Source organism: Protopterus annectens, chromosome 5.part0 (assembly GCF_019279795.1).
Source record: "Protopterus annectens isolate FY-2018-M chromosome 5.part0, PAN1.0, whole genome shotgun sequence".
Taxonomy (NCBI): Eukaryota; Metazoa; Chordata; order Ceratodontiformes; family Protopteridae; genus Protopterus; species Protopterus annectens.
The window spans coordinates 786326273-786345332 of NC_056735.1; the positions used below are offsets into that span (position 1 = coordinate 786326273).

At 41.4% G+C, this 19060-nt stretch overlaps 1 protein-coding gene across 2 annotated transcripts in view; it reads right to left on the reverse strand.

The window, feature by feature from the left end:
• Window positions 1-1563: 1563 nt before the first annotated feature.
• Window positions 1564-19060, reverse strand: part of WDR73 (WD repeat domain 73) — a 400526-nt gene continuing 383029 nt past the window's right edge. For both annotated transcript variants that reach the window (XM_044072627.1, XM_044072626.1), the window contains one exon: window positions 1564-2160. In XM_044072627.1, the coding sequence (XP_043928562.1) occupies window positions 1928-2160 (233 nt within the window). In that variant the 3' untranslated portion in view covers window positions 1564-1927. The remainder of the gene's footprint in view (window positions 2161-19060) is intronic.

The window sequence follows — 19060 nt, forward strand, 5'->3', positions numbered from 1 at the left end:
ACACTCGGTACATTTAGAAAAAAAAAGAAAAGGTAGTGCTACACAAACACACAGGCCCCAAAAACGCAACACACACACACACACACTCACTAACGACCAGCGAAGGGAGGGAAAAAACTAAGTAAAAGAAATATTTTTTTACACTACAGGGTACCTAACTCTTACACACTTTATTATTTTTCTTTTTTAAAAAAAAAGGAAGAGAATTTGACAGAAAAAAACACACTTAACTGACGATTTACTGTTGAGCTCAATGGAATCCAGCTATCCACAAGCGCGGCAAACTAGATCTGGGGTCATGGAGGGTTGGCAGGGGATTATGGGTGAGGGGAGGAGCTAGGAGCTCGGATCCATTAGCTTGAAACAAGTTGCCGGCTCGGATCCGATATCGGATCCAAGACCCACAGGTTGCTGACAAATGAAGTCCCTACTTCAGATCAGTGATTCACACATGAGTGTACTACACAATATGTACGCACAGCAGAGCACAAAATAATAAATGTATGTGACAATGAGTTGCGTTGCATATATTACTTTTCAATAGTGGACTCTCAGCAGTGCCAAGCTGAGTAGCTTTATCCTACTCAGACTGCTGATTCAGGTAAATACTGTAGTGCACTGTACAAGAGTGTGTGTACATGAAAAAAAAAAAATTATATATATATATATATATATATATATATATATATATATATACACACACACACACACACACACACACTTATGTCTGTGCATATGAGGACATTGTGAGTGATTATTGTGACTGTATGTACTTGAAAGCTTACTGTGGCATTAGGTATATGTCTGTGTGTGCCTGATGCTTGCTGCTTGAAAAGACCTGCAGCTGGTATGGATATGGACATTAGGGATACAGCGTGTAGACCTTAAATGCGTGTGTGTGTGTGTGTATATTTGTGTGTATCTGTGTGTGTGCCGGTTTGTACAAGTGCTTAGTCTACACTGCCTGACAGGGAAGACTGACTAGAGGAGACTGGAAAACAACTCCAGTGGCTCTGCTCAACTGTTCTAGTAAGTAATTATCCGCAGGAAATGCCTGTGTGTGTGTGTATATAGTATGTGTGTCACTAAGTGAAAATATATATATCTGGGTGCATGTCTGCAAATATAATTAATCAGAATGGTAGGACGCTCAAGATAAGTAGCTGTTTAAAGTGCTCAGCTTAGTTATTTCTAAACATGCAAATTATTTATTAATGTGATTCAGTATCAGGCAGGTTGGGCATGGCTATGAACTGCATTAATACAGTGTAGCACAACTTGCCTTATTTAAGCAGCGTTAGAACTTCTTCAGCATTACCTATAAATTCCACCTGTTGTCTTCTAGTTTATCTTTATTACTAAAGATTGGACAAGACAGGATTCAAACAGCAGTCTAACGTGTTATAACATTTTCTTATCTCTGCAGGTACTAAACAATAATTTCAAAACCTAGCCCATTTAGAGAGCGACTCCAGGGAGAAAAGTTCCTCTGGCTCTTTCAGAGTACTTGTTGCATTTCTTTAATGTCAGGTTATAGAAAGGAAGCAAATATCATCTCCCTGCAAAACTTGAGCATATTTTAATTAGAAAATGTTGTTTCACAGATTTATAAATATTTTAAAGTAGCAAGAGAAATCCATTTTATCTTGTGAGTCATAGTTCTGTTGAGAACAAGAAATACCATGAGTTATATGCACCTCAGTTAAAAACAATGCACACACAACTGAAGCTGCAAGCTTTACTGAGACCTCCATGTTGTCATAAATAAATCAATTAACAGTAACATATAACTAGTGGAAATGCAAAGCTGGTAAAAGTCCAAGTCCAGCTGCTTTAATTTATTTTTTCTGAAGTCATCAAAAGCCTGCATACTTAAAGCTGTATCATGATGCGCCATATTAACTAGTTTGCAGCAATCTCACAGATATTAACTTGTATGAAAGTCAGCCCAGTCCCAAACATGGAAGGAGCCATCAGTGGCTGCTGACAATATGGTTCTAGGTTTCCATGGACACCATGTATGGGTTGTTACTAGAGGAATCTCGGCCTCATCACCTCTGTCTGAGAAACTGTGACCTTTATGAATAAACAGTGGCTGTACTTCCTTCTCTGCTGCATTCCAGGAGCTGGTATCATAAACATGAACAGTACCATCAAAGCCTACATAAAACAAATACAAAAATAAGTAGCCATTACTCATCACAGCCGTACACAGTTACAAAGATGGTCAGCTAAGAATATATGTACTAACCATTTCAGGACAAAATTTATTGCTGGCTGCAGAACACAAATATTATACAATGTTCAAGTAAACAACATTAGCAGAAAGTAAACATTTATAAGAATTTTGTATAAAAGAAAAAAGTAACCTAAATTCAAGAATTGATTTAACACTACCGGTATGAAGACATTTCGTGCAGCAAATAAAAATAGTGCAGAACTCTTCATAGCATTCCCTGTTCTTGTTAGCGACACAGTGGACTAACATGCAAGAGATTTCCCCACTAAGTTTCTCTTCCTATATAACAAAGTATTTAAATGCTTACAAGCTGTCTCACAAGCTCGAGAAAAAAAATTCACCGATTGGAAAACATCATGAAAAAATACATCAAATTATTATGGACTTATCCTAACTTGGTCATAGGTTGGTACTAGGCTATTGGCCCTAGAGCCTATACAAGCCTAGTCAAACAATTCCCCGGATATTTCTTCTCACAATATTTACTTCCCTGGACCCCTGCCTAGCTGGGCGCCTGACGTGATCGCTGGGGTGAATTTCCTATCTACCATCCAATCGTCAAGGTTCCTTTTGAAGAGGGCCAAGGAGGCAATCTGCTTGACATGTATGGGCAGTCTTTTCCAGAGTATGGGGAGTCTCTGGGTCAGAAACCTATCCCTCCAGCATGTTTTGATCATTGTGATGACAAGGTTTAGATCCCTGGAGTGTGTGGCTCTGAAGGACTGGGATTTCTTTAAGTGGAGCATATCCAACAGCTCAGGGTTTGACAGGGCCTTGTATGTTAAGCAGATATCACCTCTGAGTAGACAATATGCCACAGAGTATAGCTGGAGTTTTTTTAGACGCTCAGCATAGGGCATCTGCTTTAGGCCTGTGATTCTTTTAGTGAGGTATTTCTGTGGCCTTTCCAGCTGTTGCAGATGTCCTGTGAGGTACATACCAAACTGGGCGTTGTACTCTATAATGGGTCTAATGAGGGATGAGTACAGTGGGAGAATGACTTCCTTTTTTCTGGATGAAAAGCCCTTAGTGATGAGGTGTGCCACATAGAAGGATTTCCTGACTGTTGTGGCGATGTGGTTATCAAAGGTGAGACCACTGTCTCCCTGTGTCACCAAGTCTCTCATCACACTTTCGGTGTTTAGTGTACTGCCACCTATGTGGTAATTCATAGGTAAATGTTTTTTTCCCCAGAGGGGATAACTATACATTTCTTGGCATTAAGCTTGAGCCCATGGTTCTGGCACCAAGCATCTGTTTCTGTAAGGCCCTTTTGTAGAATATCCACATCATTTGGGGATTCAATAATGGCTCCCAGTTTGCAGTCATCTGCGAACTTTGTTAGCCAGAGTCCCTTAGTGTTGGCCTGTACTTCAGAGAAGTACATGCCAAACAAGAGTGGTCCAGGACTGAACCCTGAGGTACTCCACTTGTCACTTGTCTGGAGATGGATTTGGAGTCAGATACTTTTACAGTCTGGGTTCTGTCAGTAAGCCAGTTGGCAACCCATCGAGTGATGTAGGGATTTATGCCCAGCTTCCTAAGTTTATCTATGGTTCCAGAGTGGGGGATGGTGTCGAAGGCCGGCGAGGACCAAACAGGCTGTGTGGACCACCTTACCCTCGTCCACAGCTCTGGAGACTGACTGGAAGAAGTCAATCAGGTTCAGGAGACAAGATCAGCCCTTCTCAAACCCAAATTGGGTGGGGTCAAGTGTTTGAAGGTTGCCAATGTCTTTGTTTATAAGTTCCATGATAATGCATTCCATGCCCTTGTAGATCAGGCTCGTCAGACTGATGGGACAGTAGTTCCCGGGATCCAAGGTGGATTCCCCCTTGTGGAGTGGGATAACTGTAACTGTGTGCCACTCAGTGGGCATGAAGCCTGAGGTAAGGCTATGATTAAACATGACACTTAGGTGAGGTGCCAGTTCATTTTGTAGTTCATGTAGTACACAGCCCGGGATGTCATCTAGTCCCATGGATGCTGTATTCTTAGCTTTGGAGAGTGCGGCTTCTACCTGTGTGGCCATGATTACCGTAATTTGGCAATCTTTTGGTATTGAGATGGGCCCTTTAGGGGGTGAAGTTGGCACTAAATCGATCTGCCAGGATATTGGCAATATCCTTGGGATCAGTATATGTAATACCATTCTGTTGTAGCTCAGAGCAGATCTGAGCATTGCCATTTAGATTCTTGACATAACTATAGAACGCATTGTGGTTGTCTTTGGAATCTTTGGCAATTTTATTTTCGTAACTAGCTTTGGAGGATTTTATGAGGGATCTCAGCTTCTTACTGAGTCTGGTAAGGGAGTTTTTTTGCATCCTGGGATTTTCCTCTTTTCTGCAACAGTTTCTTCCTTCTGTTGTATAGTTTATTTATGGCAGGGGATGACCAGATTGGCTTCCTTTTTTTGGAGGAGAGCATCTTGGTTCTATTTAGGATGGCACGATTCATGCACGAGTGGATGTGTTTGTACAGTGCCTTAGTGTAGGATTCAGCAGTTGAACTTTCAGCTCCCATCTGCATGGGTGCCATGAAGTTGGTTACTTCTGACTTAAGTAGCATGAAGTTGGTTTTGGAGAAGTTTTTTTATGGAGGTTTCCTTACTGGGGGGGTGGAGGTGGGATGTGGATGTCAAGGGTGATTTGCTTATGGTCAGATATGACCAATGAGGGGGTGACAACTGGTGTGGAGCATCTATCTCCCATGTTGGTAATGACCACATCTAGGATATTGGAGCCACAGGTGAGACAATGGATTAGCTGATCCAGGGCTTTGGAATTTATGAATTCCAAGAACTGTTGGGAAAAGGTGTTGGTACCCGAGTAGTTTTCACAGTTAATGGAAGGACAGTTGAAATCACCCAGTATTAGGGTGTTTGCATGTATCTTAACATTTTCCAGTATGTTTAGAAAAGTATAGTGAGAATCTTGGGACATGGTGGGGGATCTGTAGCAAGCTACAATTTGGACTGCAGTCTTACCTAGTGTTAGTTGCACCTGGAGAGTTTCAGATGCATTGTGTTGGGCAACTAGCCTGGAGGTGTGAATATTCTTGGTGAATATGGACACTCCTCCACCTTTAGTGTTTCGGTCTTGGTTTGGTGGCCGAAAAGTGTGGTAAGAGTTGTAGCCTAGTATTGCAGGGGAGCTCTCTGGAGTCTTGAACCAGTTCTCAGTTACTGCACAGACATCAATGTTCTCCATTTTTAGGAGTGCCTCGAGAAAGTGCATTTTGAGGTTTAGACTTCTAGCATTGAGTAGATTACCTTCAGATTTTGCATGCTTGTATCCGTTACGGTGGTGGTTTTGTCCTTTGAGCCTTGCCTAATAAGGCACTATAGGGGTGGCAAGAGCTTTAGCCAGTAACCTGAATCCCAGGGGTAACAGGTGCAGACCATCTCTGGCAAAGCATCGTGGTTTGTCGATCATGTCATCCCAGACAGACAGATACTGGATCCCCTTTGAATGACACCAGAAGCTTCATCAATTGTTGAAGTCAATCATTTTGTCCTTATACTGTGGTATCATTCTGAGCAAAGGCAGGATGCTACTCAGGGCTAGGGTCATATCTGCCTGGGCCACATGATTTGAGAGCTCTTCCATGTGTCTCTTCATGTAGTCCAAGGAGGTACGTCTCAAGTCATTCACTCCAACATGGACAGTGACAGAGTCGTATTTGTACTTGTTGTGGAATGACCTGAGTGCATGCATTATGTGGTGGATCCTAGCATCCAATAGGCAGCTGAGTGTAATTTTCTCCTTGCTCAGCCTGGTGAGTGGGACATCAGTGTGCCTGACAATAGAGTCACCTATGACTAAAGTGTTGGGTACGTTGTCTTGCCTTAGTGTCTTTTGTTGGGTGGCACACTGGTGTTGTGAGCTATGTGTCACTTTGGTTGTGACTGATGTTTGTTTGCGTTTCAGATTCGAAAGTCCTTGTTGCTTGGGTAGGTTAATGTTAATGGCCTCTGCATATGTGGGTTTAATGTTGCTATGTGTGGGTGTTGATGGTGTGGGTTTTGAAGGGCTATGTGTTGCTTGAGGTGTAGTGCAGGTGTTAACCTTCTCCTCTTGACTGTCTAACACAATCTTGGCTGGAGAGAGCTTTGCTTGCAGTTTGGCTATGTAAGTGCATCTCTCACAGGTTGTAGTGTTGGGTGGTAAGAGGAGAGGGTTGTTTGTGTACATGAGGCAGTTGCTGCATTGCCCCAGTATGCCCAGATTCACCAGGTGGACAGGAGAAATCACAGGAGGCTGACCCTTGGACATGCCTGCTTAGGTGCTTTTTTGTAAAGTACAAGAGCTGTTTTCCCTTAACTTTGCAAGGTACTTTGCAATTATAGGCTGTTTAGAGCCTACAATTAATTTCTCCTTATTAACAAGGAGAGTTGAGTGCTTGTTATCAGTTTAAGGCTTCCTAGTGCTTTCCAGCAGGTTCTAGAGCAAGTGCTAGTCACAGGGGTTCTGATTTTAGTGCTACTACTGAGAAACCAGCTAGTACTAAGGGAAACTTGGAAGAGCAGACTTTCTGGCACCTGGAATAGTTTAACCTTAGCCCCGCGATGCTGCATGATGCAAAAAATGCGCAAACAAACGCGTTTTTAAGCCAGAAAGTTGAAAGTGATAGAAATCAGCCCAACATGGCTAATAAAATTGCAATTTCAGAGCTGGAAACCACTTCTCTATTGTTAGATAGGCAGTACAATGCTCACCGCTCCCACTGGTAAGCAGTAGGACTTCCCTCTACCACAGCAAGGTCTGGATAGCTCTGAACACAGACAATAAAGTTCTGAAACCAGCAAAGCCTGGGATCTGGACTATACTAGCTAGGAAAGGCAGGAAACAAGCAAACAAGATAGTATTTTTTTTTGGTTAAAACAGGCTAAACAACGCAATAGTACAGTAAATAAACACAGAAAAGGCTAACACACTTGGGTGTGTAGCCCTAAACAGTAAATGCAATTAAAACTCCACAAAATTAGCAACTTAAAACTTTTTGAATGAAGCAAGGCAAGTGCACAACTGAAAAATGATTTAAGAGGCAGTAACACAGTAGAATAAGTAGCTAGTCTACATATACAGAAAAGTCTATATACACAGAAAAGCAGCTAGAACACACTAAAACAATTCAGATGCAGTACAACCTAGAGCACTTGAGTTGTAGCAATATTAAGGCAAATACAGTTTTAATAAATGCACTAAAATATACTCTATATTTCCAAAATGTTTGAGAAGGACAGTCAGAACACAAGGAGATTTTTTTTTTGGTAAGAAATGGAGAAAGGAGGAACAGAAGGAAATAAACTAAGTGGGTTCTCAGATGTTCTCTATATATTTGGTAGAATGAGCTAATGACACCAGACTGGGAGGAGTGTCCCAGATCAAATTTACAGTTGGGGTGGGCAACTGCAAAGCCACCAAGTATAACATCAAGACACCAACAGGGAGGGAGTGTGGGGAACAATACTAAAGCTAGTAGCCTACACTCTTTTAGACAGTAAACACTATAGAAATGTTAGTTTATCACAGCAGTGAGCCACAACATGAAAGTTTTTAAACAGATAACGAAGTACAGTGAAACTAGCTATAAAGTATAAAACGTATTTCTCAGGCCCAGTAAGGCAGACAACTTTAGTTTAACCGTGTAGATTAGTTAATAGCAATAAAATACACCAGGCAGTAAAAAGTGCTATATATAAATTGCTAGAAGAAATAACCAGTATAAATAAGCCAAAAAAACAGGATACTTATTGTTATATATCTCAGATCAGAGATGTAGTCAATGCCCCTCCTCCACTCAGCTCATAGTGTATAGTCATAGATTGTTTTTTTATTACATCCCATTACTGTTCTTGAGAAACTTGTTGCTTTCTGCTTTGTTCAGTTTCAAATACTCTAGAAATAGTTTAATGATTATTACATCCCATTACTGTTCTTGAGAAACTTGTTGCTTTCTGCTTTGTTCAGTTTCAAATACTCTAGAAATAGTTTAATGATGCATTCTAAGTTAACTAGCGTTAAACTTTCTTGGTATATTTTGGCTACCTGTTGGATCACTTGTTAGCCCCCCCCCCCCAAACACATGCTGATTTTTTTTTTTTTTTTTTTTTTAATACTGAAAAAATAAGGTATTAATACTTTTGCATATCCCAATTTCAGACCTGGATTTTACCATAAGGCTTTACTAAAAGTATTCCATATTTTTTAAATGCCTCCAAATATTTTAGGTTTCTAATACTATGACAGGAATGGATCACATTCCTGAATTAGGTGAAGATAAGAGTTACTGAAATTAACATTATTACAATCTTTGATGTTTGCCAAGAATGCTCTTTTTAGCAGCAGCAATGCACCCAGAATTTGCCTCCTTCTGCAGTTCACACAGAATTGTGTTTACTGGCAGCATATTTAAGTGTGCTTAAAAATTCTTTTTTACAGCCCTGTTGCTCCTACTACAAAGTACAGTTTTGTACCTGCCATAAATGTAGATGTCCGATAGATATGCAACTGCAGTCATAACATATGGGTTGTCCTGCCTCAGGCAGCCCTCGAAAGTCTGGGGCGTCGGCTGAGTGTCGCCTCCTCTCCGACGTCACAATGGCTGGAGTAAAGGGCATCGGCCGGCGCCATCTTCTTCAGTGTTTCTTGCCCCAGATGCCAGGTGCCCTTCTAGGAAGGCTAAAATTTGGTGAATGGATAAACAATTTCAGACATGCACAACAGTAATAAACAGATACACCATAGGAGATACCCCCAGCTAATAGGAATAGGGGTAGTGGACCCATAAAGAAGGTTGCAGAGGGGTAGGAGGGTGGGAAAATCACATCTACATTTATGGTAGGTACAAAACTGTACTATGTCCTTCAAGAATGCAACTGCAGTCATAACATATGGGTTGAATACCATAGCCAAGCTGGGGTGGATGGAACTAAGAAAGGGTGTAGCTATGTAAGTTAAATGCCCTGCAGGACTGCCAGCAAAGCTCTGCTCGGGATCTGGAGTATAAGCAGGTTGTAGTGCTTGGTGAATGTATGCACGGAGCTCCATGTAGCAGCCTCTAGAATATCCTTTGTAGCCACTCCTCTTAGGAAAGCTGTGGATGTGGCTATAGCTCTGGTGGAATGTGGCCTAATATTGGCTGGCACACCTTTTCCATGGAAAGAATAGCAGAATCTGATGCAGTGTCCAATCCATTTTGAAATTGTTTGTTTGGAGATTGCTTTTCCTTGTACTCCAGCAGCATAGGCTACAAACAGTTGGTCAGACTTTCTGGTGGCCTTAGTTCTGTCCAAGTAGTAGCGTAGTTGCCTGTGTATGTCCAAAGTATGCAGCAGTTTTGGATTGGGGAAGAAAGTAGGCAGGTGAATAGCTTGATTTAGAGACACCCTGGAAATTACTTTTGGCATGAATGTAGGATTGGTTCTTAGAGAAACTCTGTCCTGATGAAAAATGAGGAAGGGAGGTACTGCCATGAGTGCCTGTATCTCCGAGACTCTTCTAAAAAACGTTTTTCATGATAGAAATTGCATTTCTGAAGTTGCTGCTGGCTCAAAAGGAGGAAGAGTTAATTTTTCCAAAACGAAATTGAGGTCCCATGCAGGTACTGGCTGTTTTCTGGGAGGTTTGATATTCTTTATCCCCCTTAGGAACTGTCTTAGCAAAGGATGTGAAAACACTGGTGGATCACAATTGTATTTTGCTGAGATTGCTGAGGCGTGAATCTTTATAGAAGAATATGAGAGTCCAGTATGAAACATTTCTGCCAAGTATTCCAATATCTGAGGTATACTCAGTAATGTTGTATCCTGACCCCTGTTGGCATTCCAGATGCTGAATCTCTTCCACTTGGCTGAATAGGTTTTTCTGGTGGAAGGTCTGTGTGCTTCCAGTAAGATCTCTTGAACTTTTTTGGAAAGAGAGATAGCGGAAGGAGTCATGGTAACCTCCAGGCTGTCAGATGCAATGTTTTCAGGTTTTGATGGACAGTCCTGTAATTGTGTTGTGTTAGAAGCAGGGGCCATAGGGGCAGAGGCCACGGTTTGGTCCGAGTTATGCTCAACAGCAATGGGTACCAGTGTTGCCTTGGCCAGTCTGGAGCTATCAAAATGCCTGTTGGTTGTTCTGCTTTGATCTTCAGTATCACCTTGGTCAGCAGAGGTAGAGGAGGTAATGCATAAACTTTTAGGGAATTCCAGCTGAAGGAGAGAGCATCCGTTTTCCAGGCTAGAGGATGGTGGGCCCTTGTGCAGAACTTTTCCAGGTGATGATTCATGTGAGAAGCAAAGAGATCTATGTCCGGTCTTCCCCATGTCTTATGCTATTTGTGAGAAAATGTGAGGATGCAGCATCCATTCGTGTGGATCCAAGAAATTTCTGCTCAGCTTGTCCGCCAGTACATTGTCCTTGCCTGGCACAAACTGGGATTGCAAATGTATCTTCAGACTCAGGGATTTTTCCCAGAGAATCATTAGTCTGCAGAGGGGATAAGAATGAGTGCCTCCCTGCTTGTTTACATACCACATGACAGTGGTGTTGTCTGTCCTTATTAGCAAATGTCCTTGTTGTAGTGATTTTTCGAAAGTCTCGATTGCATGTATCACTGCCAACATCTCTTTTTGGTTTATGTGCAGATGTCTTTCCCTTGGTGTCCATAGACCTTGAATGCATCTGCCCTCCATGCACGCCCCCCATCCATGATCTGAGGCGTCTGTTGTAATCATTTGACCTGCTTGAGGTCTGTTGAAAGACATGCCTTTATTTAACTGACTTGCTTGAGCCCACCACAAAAATTCTTTTTGCAGACATGGAATGAGTGGGATTACGTCCTCTAGGTTTTGGCTGTGATGGGACCATAAGCTTTTTAAGTACCATTGCAGCTTTCTCATATGAAGTCTTGCTAAAGGTATCAGAAGAATGCAAGATGCCATGAACCCCAGGGCCTGCAGGATTTTCCTTGCAGTCAGCTGGGAGAGCTTTGCTAGGCCTTTGAAGTACTCTGGTAACTGCTGTTGTTTTTCCTCTGTGAGGTAGGCCATTTGAGTTTCTGTGTCCAGTTTGGCTCCTAGGAAAATAATCTGTTGGGATGGCAGTAATCTTGATTTCTGTATGTTGACTGTGTATCCCAAGGCCTGCAGTAGTTGAGTGACATAGTCCAAGTTTGCTATTAAGGTTTGTTTGTTGTCTACTTGTATGAGGCAGTCGTCCAGGTAGGGGTATATTTGAATCCCCTGGAGTCTGCAGTGTGCCACTACTGATGCCAGGCATTTCGTGAACACTCTGGGCGCAGTATATAAGCCAAACGGCAATGCTGAGAATTGATAATGCTCTGTCCCTGCAAGAAATCTGATGTATCTTCTGCAGCTTTGTCTGATTGGGACATGCAGGTATACCTCCTTGAGGTCCAGAGTGACCAGCCAAGACCACTTGCCCAGCATGGGAAGGAGTTGCTGCAACGTCAGCATTTTGAACTTTGGCACAATGAGAAAAGTATTTAGAGTAGACAAGTCCAGTATAGGCCTCCATTTGTTTTCTTTTCTTGGAACAAGGAACAGTCTTGAATAAAATCCCTGGCCTTGTTCCTGAGGAGGAACCCTTTCTATTGCTTTTATACTTAACAGCTTTGAAACTGATGATGTGGCAGGTTTGGCATGCCTTGTCTTACTGGTAAAGTTTGGAAGTGGAATCTGTAACCCTTGTCTATTAAATCCAGAATCCAGTTGTCCTTGGTTAAGATTTTGATGATTTTTTAGAATTGATAATTTTTTTCGCCCAAAGGTGGCTTTCTTCTCTTGAGCCTTTGTAGGCGTATGAAAAAGTCATTGATGTTGTTTGTGGTGCAGCTGGGCTGCCTGCATGCCCATTTTTTTGATTTGAGGTTGCATCCTCAGTATTGTCCCTACCTCGGGCATGCCTGTTTGAAACTTGTCAGAGTCTGGGGAGGACCAATTCTTTGAAGGCCAATTTCTGCTGAATCTGGGTGGCTGACTGTCTGTACTGACTTAGCTTTTTCCTCAATGGATTTCAACACATCTTGTGCATTAGCACCAAAAAGCTTCTGTTTTTCCAGGTGCATCAGTAACTTTTAACTTAACATGGTCTGGCAATGCCCCGATTTTAACCAAAGCATGTTCTATATCCACAGCCCCAGTCATAGCTGCCCTACATGAAGCCTCCAATGCATCATAACCACACTGAAGAAAATGATTGTTGACCTGCTGGGTGTTATGTATATGATCCTGCAATGCTTTTCTATCAATAGGCTCAGGAGGCTAGCTTTTTCTGTAAATCATCCAGTAAAAATCCTGGTACTGAAACATATGAAAAGAGGTATAAACTTTTTACCCCATCTCCAGGGACCTAGCTTCCCTATCCACTGGCAGTGGATTCTTGTGGAAGTAGCCACTCCCTTGGGGCCCTGTGAAATAGTTTCTAGATCACAGAGTGGGCCTTAAAGAGATGTTTGTGAGTGTCAGGGACCCTATAATATCTGTCTGGCTTGACAGGAGCAGGGGAGAGAATCAGGTTAGCACTGGAGTCAGAGAAAACATCATCCAAAACATCCATAACTGGAGGAATAGCTAAAGGTCTGTGCTGGGGAAGCTTGAGGAAGGTATGTAGCCTTTTCTGAATCAGAGAGAATTCCTGACCCTGCCAAATAATGTTTTTCCATATAGAGGAGGACCAAATGAGAAAAAATCCTCTCTGGAGAGAGGCAGGGAATTGATTCCTCAGCATCAGAGTCCTCATAGGCCTGGATTTTTTCTGGGGTATCTGAATGCTCAGAATCCCCAGAGGCTTCATCTGAAGAGAGGCTGCTCAGTTCTGGGCCTTTTTCTCTGCAGGTGGCTGGAGAACCTCCTCTGTCTGAGGAGGAGACCCCCTGATAAGAGAAATAAGATCTGCAGCAAGAGACATGATCTGTTTATCAAAGAAAGGCCCTGAGTAGCAGTTTTTTAGGGGCCTTGGCCTGGCTGGCGCCTTGCTGCGTGCAAAGGCCTTGATGGACATGGATACAGGAGGCCTTGCCCCCCCGTGCAGGAGTAACCTTGTCCACAGGAATGGTGTCGAGGGTTTAGGAGCCGGGTGTGGACGGGGCCGAGGATGTCCGGTCCTGGTCCTTTCGCTTTTGGTAGATTGTCGGTTGATCCGGCGGCATGATATAAATGCGAAAGATTCACGAAAAAGTCTTCCAAAACAGCACAGGCCCGAGACGGTCGTGGTCTGGGCCCAGGCAAGGAAGGCAGTAAGAATGGAAGTCCTTATGAGGTATTTGTTTACCACAAGACAAACAATTATTAACTTTCTCAATTTGTTCTGACATCGGCTGAGGCAAGAAAAGAAAACACAGGAGCTGACCGAATACGGCTTGCTGCTTCTGCTCTGCTCGGGCTGCAAGAAAGACTGAAGAAGAAGATGGCGGCGCCGATGCCTTTATACTCCAGCCGTTGTGATGTTGAGGCAGGACAACCCATATGTTATGACTGCAGTTGCATTCTTGAAGGACATCTACTGGATCTATCTGGATGTCATTATCCTATACTGCTCTAGTTTCTGCTTACATATTCTTGTATTTTCTAACTTTGTGTGTCTCAGTACGCAAGACACTATAATTAACCTCTGTGTGCAGTTACTTCAGTGATTAATGTCACTTTTTTAATTCTTTAACTGCATCTGTTTTTCCCTCTTCTGCTTTTTTAACTATTGGTACTATAGATGATCCCATATGATCATAACTGCTTCATGTTCAGTAATTCTTTCTGGTTCATGTTTCCAATGCTTTTTGGCTATCTGTATGTTATAGTGTTTACAATTCTCAGTACAAAAGTCTTGACACTTTTATTATGCCTTTCACCATATAGACCCTCAACCATGAGTAAATTGCACCCAATAACAAGAAGTCCAATTGTTTCTAGTTCTGTACTACAGAACCTGCATTTGTCTGTATCTCTCACTTTTTCTATAGACTTTGTCAACCCAAACTTACATCGTATGCTTTCTTGAGCTGCCTTTATTAACATTTCATCTCTCCTTAACCATCCATCATATTTTGATCAACATATGACCGTTCTTTAATTAATGTGATAGGTATTGTTGGAAATAACAAGCTGGCACATAAAGGTAATAATTACTTACTGCAAATCTGACGGGCCAGGGCTCTTAATGCTAACATCAGAAAGCAAAACAAAATCCTCATTTGTGCATAGTGTAATATTCTTGCTTTGTTTGCACAGTAAATGTACAAACAATAGGATCTCTGTCACTGTAAATACAATGCAGACTAAAGGTTCAATCAGCAGGTGTACAGAATCTCCTTAGCCATATCGCTGTAGTAGTGTGAAACCATGAGGACTGTCAGGACATTCATGCTTTAGACATCAGGATGTCCAACTACAAAAAAGATGTGTACCTTACTCACTAACTCTGTTGTTTTTGTTTGACCCAAAAAAACACCTAACTAGGAGTGTTTCACCAAAATATGCTCTTTGGTTAAGTCCAGACGACAAAGCATCAATGAAGCTTAAAATACCAAACTGATAACAGGCAAAACATCCATAAGAAACACCCTTGCAAATTCAACAACTACAGAGTAAATACAGCAACATATCGTGTTTGGGTCTGGGTTACTCAAGGCTGATATCATGTGGTTTCCAGGGTAAAGTTTGTAAAACCAAACCTCAAGGAGGTTTGAGTAACTCCAGAAATAACTGACTCTACAACATGGTATGTTTCCATTACATCTGGGTTACTTCTCTTCAGATTTATTGCATGATTTAGTGCCTCAATAAAACAGTTCTCTGTCTCTCTCTTTTCATTGGGTTTTACTGTGCAAGTGTTTTGGTGGATATTAAACAATCCACTAAATTCCTTTTCTGAGATCGCCCTACAAGAATGTTGAAATGAATGGAGGCAAATGGTTTAATAGGATTGTGGTTTACTGAAAACTGATAAGCAAGCACTTTTTACCTTATTTTTACATTATAATCAGCAGTTTTAATATTACTTCTGTTTCCTCTTTAAGCACTTTAAACTCTATATTTATAATTTCACTTGCTTTACACATGGCCCACTATTTTGTCTAATGTCTGTTCTGAAGTTCTCATCAGCCTTCCCCTTACATGATAAGAAGATGAACTGACTGAGTCATGGGGTGCAGAATGTGTACATGACGCAGGGAATATTATCACCACATCCCCTACACACATTATGGACACAGATTATATGTCTGTGGCTACCCCGGACACACTAACATCTCAGTAAGGACAGGCTAATGCAGACACTACAGATCAAGGAAGTATGGTGGCCCCCAAGTAGACAGATGCCCAAATCTGGCCCTCAAGCACTTGTGGGCAGAGAGATCCATACCAGGGAGCTGATAATGGTGTTTGGTAGAGATATGGTTACTGCCCTCTTCTTGAGGTTGGTGTGTCAGTGGAGCAACCCAACTTATATGAAGAGATTAAGGCTAGTGTTACTACAGCCATGGCAGAGATAAAAAGGGTAGATCCAGGATGTGCATGCTGACTTATGTGAGAGCATTATACGTATGTGTGATTTCTTGGATAGACTGAAACACACACTAAACCAGGCAATGTCTTCTCTTGCTCAATTATCAGGGGCTGACCTTGCAGTGGGTCATGTGCTACATCCACAGATGTTTGCCAACATGACTGTGGACATGTGGGATCCTGCTCCTGCAGTGCTAGCACTTCCACAGCAACATCTATTATGGAGGTGTCTACTCCCAGGAAATGGTGTCATCATGGTTGTGGCCATCATCACTCTGGCACATCTCCTAGCATACATCTCTTAGCATATATCACACCAGCATCTAGCCAGGGTCATGGCAAAGCCCTTGCAACTCCTTGCAGAGCCTACTCACATTGGCAGGGGTATGGACTAGAAGCTGAACTTTCTATTATGCCTGTCCTGGATCTTTTCAGTAGGTTCAGCTGCAGTGTTGCACCAGTTGCTGAGGCTGTGTCCTCACATACACACTCACTAACACTGCCCCCAGCACATCACACACATGTAATTACCCAAAACCTTCTCAGCATTAACCTCTCTCCGCCGTACCTGGTTCTGCCACTTCCCTAAAAATACTTTTTCTTTTTATATACATCAACACTCGTACACTTCCCTGTAAAAGACATGGACTCCTACACTCCCTTCTTCCTGTGCAAAGGATGATAACTGTGCCTTGTGATTTGTACATTGCTTCTTGGGATGCCTACATTTAATGCACAGTCTGTTGTTTTGCATACAGCATTTTCACTGTAGTGTATCTGCTTAACTCTTGTGTAGTTATGTTGTAAAGCTACATGCAGTTTACTGCTTCCTTGCTAGTGCCACAGCATACTGCGCCCACCTCTGTCTGGCATGATCATCCCCTGTTGCTGGCTGCACCACTGACTTTGTCTGTCTCAGCCTCTCTGACATATTCACTAAATCTGAGATCTCTCCTACCCCTTATGTTGTAAGTCTAACCTCAGTATTTTTTTATATTTTAACATGAGCCCTAGGGAACACTTCACCATTTTTCTTTGCAGAAAAACGTTGAGTAACCAATGACCAAGCTGTCATCTTCCAGTCGGTACAAATGAATACTCTTGTAATTTGGCAGTCTAATATATTGCATAAATTGTGTCACTGTGATGTACCTGCTTTTCACTTCTTACACCTTGACTTTCTCAGTTCAACATAAATACAAAAGACAAATAAATAATAAATGATAAATCTCCACATAAGCATCTGCTGAACCAACCAAACAGGCTGAAAAAGATGGGTTCAAGCAATGACATGAATAAAATAAACATCTTAATAAATGTTACCGCTTTCATGGTGATAAAATACCACGTCTTCAGACATAAAATCAACTAATAAAAATCCATCCTTATACAGGCATCTAATTATCATTCAACCAATCAAATTTCAAATCAAATAATAATGTCCATTCACATAAAATACATATATCTTATTAAAAATACAAATTAAAAACCACACAGAAGTAAGCTATGTAAGCTAGAATAACTGTATATACAGAGAATACACAGATGAAAAATATACAGACATATTTATCCAGGGCTTCAAACATCTACCATACACAGATAGGTTAAAAGCTCTTTCCCTCTCTACTCGGTTTCTTACAGACTCCTCAGAGGTGACCTCTGTCTGGCATACAAGGTGATCACGAACTCTACCTTGATGGGACTGCTGCATATCCGCAAGTCAAGTTCCACTCAAATAACTTGCACACGTGGACTCAACCTGGTCTGTGACATCAATAGGACTTGTTGGCAGATCAGATCTGTGTCCCAGAGACTTCCCCATCTATGGAACAGACTCCCTCTCCAAGCACAGTACCTCTTTACCTCTTTTTAAGCACAACCTAGATAACTGGATGGGAAACAGAAAATACACCCCTGGAATTCCACCTGTGTCCCTGCTGGACAAGGGCATCGGGTGTTGACTTGTCTAAACATGGGCTGAACTCTTATGTTTCAATTTTGCCAAATGTAGTTTTATTGCATTCCATAATAAAACTGTTGTGAATCAGAAAGTTCTCATCTCAACAGAAAGCTGTACCAATTCACTGCATGCTTTGTTACTAGTATGAGGTGTGACAAACAGTTGTGTCACTGACACTTATTAAGTTTTTTCCACAATTGTTGAAAACATCCATATATATAACAATTATTTAACTATTTACAGGTCAATAAATCTGAGAATTCATACATACTGAAATCATCCAGTGTTATTTGGGTCACATAAGCATTCCAACTTGCTTCTCACAAACCAATTCTACAAGGCTAGATTAACGTCTATTTATCTAAGTCAAGCAATAGCAGCGTCAATCATTCTCAGCCACAAACAGCCCTAATACCCAGCAGCTGCAAATACTTTGCTGACTATATACATTTCAGATACTGTGTTAATTTACTCCATCTCTGTTTTAGACAAACACACTAGACAACAACTGTATAGTACTCCAGCTTGCTTCAGACAAATGCACATTAGTTAACCAAAGCTTGAATAATGACTGTTTAACATTGGCAAACAAGAATAGGTCAGAGTCAGTCAGTCAATCACCCATATACAACTTCCATACCAAGTAATTATAGGGAATTTTTATACATCTCCAATGTCTCATTGCAATAAAAGAAATGTTTTAAAAAATGGCCACATCATTTATTTTTAACCCCATTAGAAATCTACACTGGCCAGTCACACCAGCTTGGTTCAGAGAAACAGTGACACAATTTATTTAACCCACACTAGCCAGCTACCTCACATTAGCTCACAGAAATTAAATTAGCCTTGGAAAGTCCATTGCCTATAATATCATAGCTCTCAAGCTTCCACCTCCAAACTGTGGAACACTACTCTCTTAAAATGTAGAACAAATAGAGGAAATGTGGAATACTTGATGACAGACTGCTAACATTCATAACTGTGATTGAAATCAATAATGGCATCTCACCACTGATCATTAATTTTTGCTTTGAGGCATTCTTGACCTTTTGTATTGACTGGACTTAAGATATGCTGTTCCACAATGCTTCCAAATGAATAATACCTTATATATTTAAATAAATATGATAATGATGCAGATTTTGTTAAATCACAGTTATTTACAAACTGGTAGTTGTTAGGCACTGGGTATCACTGCAGAGTTCTAGAGTACTGTGTTCCCTTTCATCTGATGCCATGTAGTATATAAACACATTCTGGTTCAAGTTATCAAACATTTATAGGATGTATATTCAAAATTATAAATGAAAATGAATCACAGGATGTCATCTACTGACTACCTAAA